This window comes from Monoraphidium neglectum (assembly GCF_000611645.1).
Source record: "Monoraphidium neglectum strain SAG 48.87 unplaced genomic scaffold scaffold00231, whole genome shotgun sequence".
Taxonomy (NCBI): Eukaryota; Viridiplantae; Chlorophyta; class Chlorophyceae; order Sphaeropleales; family Selenastraceae; genus Monoraphidium; species Monoraphidium neglectum.
Genome location: NW_014013397.1, coordinates 1 through 6,832, shown reverse-complemented (window position 1 = coordinate 6,832; position 6,832 = coordinate 1). Strand labels below are relative to the sequence as shown.

General features: G+C 66.9%; 1 protein-coding gene across 1 annotated transcript in view; it reads right to left on the bottom strand.

Moving 5' to 3' along the window:
* MNEG_2124 (DNA ligase 1) overlaps nt 1-6,741 on the bottom strand; it is a gene marked incomplete at both ends in the record, with an annotated part of 10,661 nt that extends 3,920 nt beyond the window's left edge. The window contains 11 exons of the mRNA XM_014049394.1: nt 172-268; nt 416-455; nt 1,008-1,159; nt 1,493-1,638; nt 1,835-1,897; nt 2,176-3,969; nt 4,075-4,612; nt 4,889-4,907; nt 5,295-5,395; nt 5,711-5,793; nt 6,150-6,741. Coding sequence (XP_013904848.1) covers nt 172-268; nt 416-455; nt 1,008-1,159; nt 1,493-1,638; nt 1,835-1,897; nt 2,176-3,969; nt 4,075-4,612; nt 4,889-4,907; nt 5,295-5,395; nt 5,711-5,793; nt 6,150-6,741 — 3,625 coding nt within the window. The remainder of the gene's footprint in view (nt 1-171; nt 269-415; nt 456-1,007; nt 1,160-1,492; nt 1,639-1,834; nt 1,898-2,175; nt 3,970-4,074; nt 4,613-4,888; nt 4,908-5,294; nt 5,396-5,710; nt 5,794-6,149) is intronic.
* Nucleotides 6,742-6,832: the final 91 nt, after the last annotated feature.

Genomic DNA, 6,832 nt, shown 5'->3' with positions numbered 1-6,832 from the left:
GGGGGTGGGTGGGAGATCAGGCGGGCACAAGTGCAGGAGGGTAGGAAGAGCAACGGGCGCTCGCGGCATGGCGGGCAGGCCCGGCATTGGGGGAGGCGCGAATGGGCAAGAGGGTAAGCAGGGGCCGAGCGAGGCGAGCGGAGGGGCGGGCTGGGCTGGTGAGCAGCGCACCCGCCGCCTTTGCCGCGTCATCCAGGTGCTTTTTTGTGACCCGGGAGGTCCAGCCGTCGCCCTCCTGGTGAATTAGGGCCGCCTTCGCCAGGGGGCCCTGTCCAGGGGTGGGTGGCGTTTTGCGGGGTTTTGCAGGGCGCGGCTCGATCAGGCAGGGGTGGCGTGTGCTGGAGGGACGGCCGACGCGACGGCGGGGAGAGCCAGAAGAGGGGTGGAGCGCAGACAGAGGGTGGCGTCAACCCACAAGCGCACCCCGGCCGCACAGAATGCCGATTGCCATGATCCTGCGGCCGCCGTCGCCGGAGCAGCGGGGTTCCTCGAACGGCAATGGAGCTCGAAAAGCGGGGGCAACGGCAACAAGAGCAAGGAAAGCATCAGGTAGGCCGGGCGTCTGGGGAGGCGGTGACCCTGGCTCTCACTATTACAGATCGCCACCCGGCGCCGATGCGCAGGTTGGATATCAGCGTCCTTACAACAAACTTGATCTCGACATCCCTTTAGAGTTTTTTTTGGGGGGGGGGATGTTGGTTGGTGGGACATCAACCCAGTATTGGGCAGGTGTGGGTGGGAAATGACCTGAGTCAAGACGAAGAGGCATGCGCAGGGTGAGAGGGGACTGTTCACTACGCGGGCAACAAGCGAACTGCTCATCTGAGAGGGTTGGATGCGGAAAGTTTGTCAACCAGACATTCCCTTCGTTCGGCCAGTAATGAGGAATGCTGTACTGATGCAGACGTGCGAGCCAAAGCCGCAACGGCCCCCAGCCAAACACCAGTGCCGCCACCTGCTGACAAAAGAATGCCTAAAATGGGCGAGCAGCCCCGGCCACCACGCACCTGCACGCCCGCAGCAGCTTGGCGACCGCCGCCTGACGCCGCCCTGCGCTGCCCTGGCCCCTGTCTGTTGCCATGCGGTGGAGGGCTGCAAAGACGCCGCGCAGCGTGAGCGGCGCATGGGCGCGCAGCGTGGCCTGGCTACGCTTCAGGGCCTGTGGTGGATGAAAGAAAGGGTCCCAATCATTGGAGTACAAGGAAAAGGTGGATGAGATGTGTTGCTTGATGAGATGGATGCACCAAGGAGTGTTGTCCTGTGCCCCGCGGGTGACAGCCGATGTCGTGGCGAGAGCTGGTTCACCAGCGACAGTCAACGGCGCCACCGTCACAGCTTACAGGGACCCAAGCTGCCTTGCGGCGCCATAGGGACGTCCCTGCCCTCATCACAAACAAGACAGCGGCTTCCGCGGCCAATCCAGGCGCCAGGCAAATTGAAGATGCAAACCCCATCAGGCAGCAACCCGGCAATCAAGCAGCCGCCCACCCACCAGCGCCACGTCCCCGAGATCCCCGTGCTGCCCGTACAGCTTCCTCATGGCGGTTCGTTTCGCGCCGGTGACGTCACCCAGCGCTGCGGACACCGTCGCACCGCCGACGCTCAGATCTAAGCCTGCGTGATCTGGGGCGATCTTGCCTGGAAAAGGCATTTGTCGCAGGAGTCCCGCCCAAGCAAGGAGGGTGGGTGAGGAAGAGGAGGGCGAGCGGTTGAGTCAAGACGCTGGCCGCGGAATATATTGGGGTGTTGGAATGGGGCGCGCGCGGAGGGCCGCCGGACGAGGTGCGGGCCCGCAGGTCAGGCAGCGATCGCGGTGACGTCATGGTGACCTCACCGCAGGTCAGGAACGCGGCGGCCTGGAGGTCGTCAGGCGCCAGCGCCAAGATGGTGCGGAAGACTGCGGGTTCGGGGGCGTGGCGAACGGCAGTTGGTCGTCAGCTGGCTCGCGGCAAAGGCTTGAAGTGAGCAGGTGGGTGGGTTCAGAAGCACAGGTTGTTAACGGAGCGTATCAAACGCTGATCAAGGATTGCAAGGAAGCCAGCTGCGAGGGATGGGTGTCGGCCAGGCGCGGCGTCAAGGCGCAACGGCCGCTACCTCGCCCTCGGGCGCCTGCTCGCCCCAAACGCACGGCCGTCCTCTCAACCCCCACTCCCCCGCGCGCGCGTGGGCGCGCACAATTTGTGAAGGCCGTGTCGATCTGGAGCCGGGAGCGCGTCCCATCCACCGCCGCGAACGCCAGCGCCAGCGCCAGGTATGGCGCCGCCCCGCCCTCTCCCGCCGCATCCGCCGCCGCCTCGGCCGCAGGGCCTGCACCCCCCGCTGCAGGCCGCCGAAGCCCCGCACCGCCCGCGCCGGCCCCGCCACTGGCGCTAGAGGCAGCGCAGGCCGGCGCAGGGGCTGGCGCCCACCAGCAGTGTTTTCGGGGGTCGAAGCGGCGGATGTCCATCAGAGGAGCATCCCGCTGGTCTTGGTTGATGGGGATCTTGGCATCCAGGCCGCTTTTTGGATCAGCAGCCCCCGCCCCTCCGGCTGCCAGTGGTGCCGCAGCGGGGTCGTTTGCGGCCGCCGCGTCCGCAGCCGCGCCGGCACGCGGCGCGGCGGCCGCCCAAGGGGCCGGCAGCTGCTGCTGCTGCCCGGCTTTGCGGCGCTTTGTGGCGGGCAGCGCGTTGCCCTGCGCCCCTTCACGTGCCTCGGCGCCGCAACTCCCGCCTGCTTGAACGAACGCACTCGCCTCCGCCTCCTCCTGCTGCTGCTGCTGCTGCTGCGCCTGTGGGGGCGGCAGGGCCGGCTCTTCGTCTGCTGCTGTACCGCTGCCTCTTTGCCGCTCCTCCTGCCGCTTTTTCTGCTGCGCAAACAGCTCGTGCAAGATCAGGCGCTTCCTCACTGGCTGCCGCCCCGCCTCCTCCTGCTGCAGCTCCTCCTCCTGTTGCTGCGCCTCCTGCTGCTGCTCCTTCTGCTGTTGCTCGTCCTCCTGCTGCTGCTCCTGTTGGTGCTCCGGCTGCTGCTCCTGCTGCTTTCCTTGCTGCTGGTCTTGCTGCCGCACTGCCTGCACCTCCTCCGCAACCACACGGTCGCTGTCATGACCATCCTTGTCGCGGGCGTCACCCAGTGTGAGCTTTACAATGCAGGACCCCTCCTTCAACAGCTGTCTCCGCGCCGGCGGGGCCGCCGCTTGCACCCCCTGCTGTTTGCTGCCCTGGAGTTGACTCCGTTGCAGCTGCTGCTGCTGCTGCTGCCGCTGCTGCGTCTGCTGCTGCTGCTGCTGCTGCTGCTGCTGCCGAGAAGCAACGCCACACCCTGACGGCAATGCTCCCGAGGCGGCAGGCCCGCCCGGCGAGCTGCCTGGCGCTGCCTTGGAGAAAAATGAGGCTATGCTGCGCTGCTTAAAGCCAGGCGCCGCCTGCGCCGCGCCTTTGCCTTTGCCGCCCGTCAACTTGCCGCCGCCCCCGCCGCCGAAACCGCCGCTGCCGCTGCTTTTGGCACTGCTTGGGCTCTTGGCTGCCCCTGCGCCACCAGCGCCACGCGCACGCTTGGCGCCAGAGCCGCCCCCGCCGGCGGCCCCTGCGCCCGGCGGCCGCTTGGCGCCAGAAAGCCTTGGTGCCGCCGCCGAGCCCGCGGCCGCCGGCCGCTGCCGCGCTGCCTGCTGCCGCGCCGTCGCCAGTGCCGCCTCCAGCCGCGGCCCTGCAGCTGCTTTCCCTTTAAACTCGCAAACCGCACCACCCCCGTCGGCGCCCGCACCACCGCCGCCGCCGTGCTGCTGCTGCTGCTGCTGCTGCTGCTGCTGCTGCTGCTGCTGCTGCAGCTGCTGCGCCTCGAAGAAGCTCGCGACCGCCAGCTCAGCGCTGCCGCCGGCCGCGTCCAGCAGGCGCGCCGCCTCGTACAGCGACAGCCCGGACTCGCCGCCACCGAGCACTGACCACACCTCTTCGACCGCGGCTGCGGCGGCTGCGTCGTGGGCGGTGCACGCGCCTGTCGCGGCCAAGGATGGGCCTGCGGCGGCCTCGGAGGGGCTAATGCTTTGGGGGGCGGCGGCGCCCTCAGCTGGGAGCTTTCGCTGCCCTTCCTGGTGCTTACCCTTGTCCTCCTCCTGCTCCTCCTCCACCTCCTCCTCCTCCTCCTCCTCCTCCACCTCCTGCTGCTGCCGCTGCTCGTGCTGCTGCTGCTGCTGCTGCTGCTGCTCCTGCTCCTGCTGCTGCTCCTGCTGCTGGTGCTCCTGCTGCTCCTCCTGCAGTACACCAAACAGGGGGTCTTGCTCGACGCTGCCCAGACAATCAGCGCCTGCGCCTGCGCCTGCCTCTGCGCCTGCGCCACCACCCGCCCCCGCCGCCGCACCATCCGCAGCGCCCCCCTTGCCGGCGCCGCCGGCGCCGCCGGCTGCCGTCTGCGCGCCGCCCGCCGCGCCGCCGCTGGCGCCGCGCGTCAGCATGCCGCTTAGAAACGCGGCCTTGCGGGCGTTGCCGTCAATCAGTCCCCTGAAGTGCTTGAGGACCGCCACTCGCGCGCGCTCCGCCTCCGCCGTCGCGCCGTTGGTCGCGCTCGCGGCGCCGGCGCCGGGGCCGACGGTCGGTATGATGTCCCGGGGGCGCAGCCATTTGACGAAGCGACGCAGCTCCTGAGGGCAGCGGGGGAAGCAGTGTTGACACAGGTGGGGAGTAGTGTAGAGCGAGACATGATTCGTGGGCCAAAAAGTGGTGCACAATCTGCGCAACCTCGGATGCAATCAGACAGGGGGCCCTTGTATGCACTCAGCGGACAATCGCCGCACAGTTGGTCCAATTATGCGCGCGTTGCAATGTGCTGTGCCCGCATCCACGGGCGGCCGAGCCTAGGCGCCTCGGCCAGCATGCTATCGTGCAGCGGAAAGCGCGCAAAAAACAGGATGCCGCACCTCAAAGCTTGAGTGCTCGCTGCCGGGCAAGGCGGCGGTGGGGGAGGCGGAGAGTCAGGACAGGCAAGAACGCACGATTTGCAGGAGCAGCGGCCGTCCCCGCCCATGTCACGACAGACAGCCCCTCCTTGGTGCCAGGCGTCGATTGCCAGGCGTCGCTTAAGGGTCGTCACCTTCAACCCCAAACCCTCAGCCTTTGCCGAATCGCTCTGTGCAGTGCCCCCAATCTCAATTAGACCCTGGTTGCTGCCGTTCCCAGGTCTCAGCCCAAAAGCTGACTCAGGAGGCTGCCTGCCCGGGAAGCTTTTGCACCCATAATGTTCCAGACGGACAGACTTTGGCCCTGAGAAGATTCCGCAAAAGGAACTTCCCAACCTGGAAGCTTCCCACTGCTTGGGCAGCCCACCTGTAGGGGACGAGCACCACGCTGCAGGGGCCCTTGGTGCGCACAGGGAATGGTGCCTTCTTCATCTCATACAGCCAGCCAGTCGGGACAAAGCCCACCACCTTGATGGAGCACAGGGGAAGGCAGGCGAGCAGGGCGGGGCCGGCGGGTGGTCATCACGTTTTCGCTTGATGCCGCAGGCGAGTGACCCTCTCCTTGCTCTTGTGACGCTTGGCTGTAATCGGCACCCGCATGGGTTCCCTGCAAGGGGCTTGCAGCGAACACCACGGTGCCAACATGTAAGGGGCAGGCAAGCAGACGACCCATGTGGTGCCAAACACACCCAAGCGCCAGCCAGCGCTTTGCCGTGCGAGGCGGGGAAAGGCGGACCGCGGCCACAAAGGGCGGCTAGCCCATCCTGCACATGCGAGTCGCACCTCCTCTGCGCCCGCCCTGGCCCGCGCCGCCTCCATGCTGACAAAGTTGGGGCGGAAGAAGGGCCAGGTCTCCCCCAGCATACCTGGGTGCAGCATATATGGATAAAGATCGGGCGTCGCAAGGGCGGGGCGCCCGATGGGCGACTGATTGGGCAAGGCTGAGCGCTGCAGGTGCACCTTCACTTGCGACGGAAGAGTGACGGCCCATGAGGCCTCAGGGACACGCAACGTGGCCTTTTGGCGCACCAGCAACCATACCCCACCCCCTGCCCATCCCAGGTCTCCCTCTCCCCAAGCAGACTGAGCCGCCGCCGCCCACCCCAGTCAACGACGCAGATTGGGGTCTCGTTTGGGTCCGTCGTGAAGTGGCGCGCCAGCAACTCTTCGGCTTCCCGCTGCCCCGGGGCCAACCCCTCAGCCCCGTAATCGTCGCCCGAACAGCCCCCCTCCTCCGCCACGGCAGCCGCGGGCGTGCGCGCGGCGAAGCGCCGCGTGCGCGCATCGCGCAGGCAGAGCGCGAGAGTGTCCCACTTGCGCTCGCTGACGCATATTTTGAGGCGCGTCCGTGCAGCCGCTTCAAGCAGGATGCGCTCCTTGCCGATGACGTAGGTGCTTATAAGGTAGATCCGGCGAAACGGAGGCCGTAGGCGCTGCTCCTGCTGCTGCTGCTGTTGCAGCTGCTGCTGATGCTGTTGCAGCTGCTGCTCTTGCTGCTGCTGCTCTTGCTCTTGCTGCTGCTGCTCTTGCTGCTGATGGTCTGAATGCTGCTGCTCTGACTGCTCTTGCTGCTGCAGCTGCTGCCGCAGATGCTGCTGCTGCTCTTCCTCGTGCTGCTGCTGCTCGTCCTGCTCTTGCGGCTGCTGCTCTTGCCGCTGCTGCTCTTGCGGCTGCTGCTCTTGCTGCTGCTGCTGCTCTTGCTGCTGCTGCTGCTGCTGCTGCTGCTGCTGCTGCTCTTGCTGCCGCGCCTCATCCTCGCCAACCATGCGCTCCAGCTCAGACCCAACGTGGCCTATAGCCTCCGCCTGGAGCATGAACGTGTGCGTCGGTTTCTGCGCGCGTGCATGGGTGTGCGCGTGAGCACGCGTGCGCGTGTGCGTGTGTGTGTGTGTGTGTGTGTGTGTG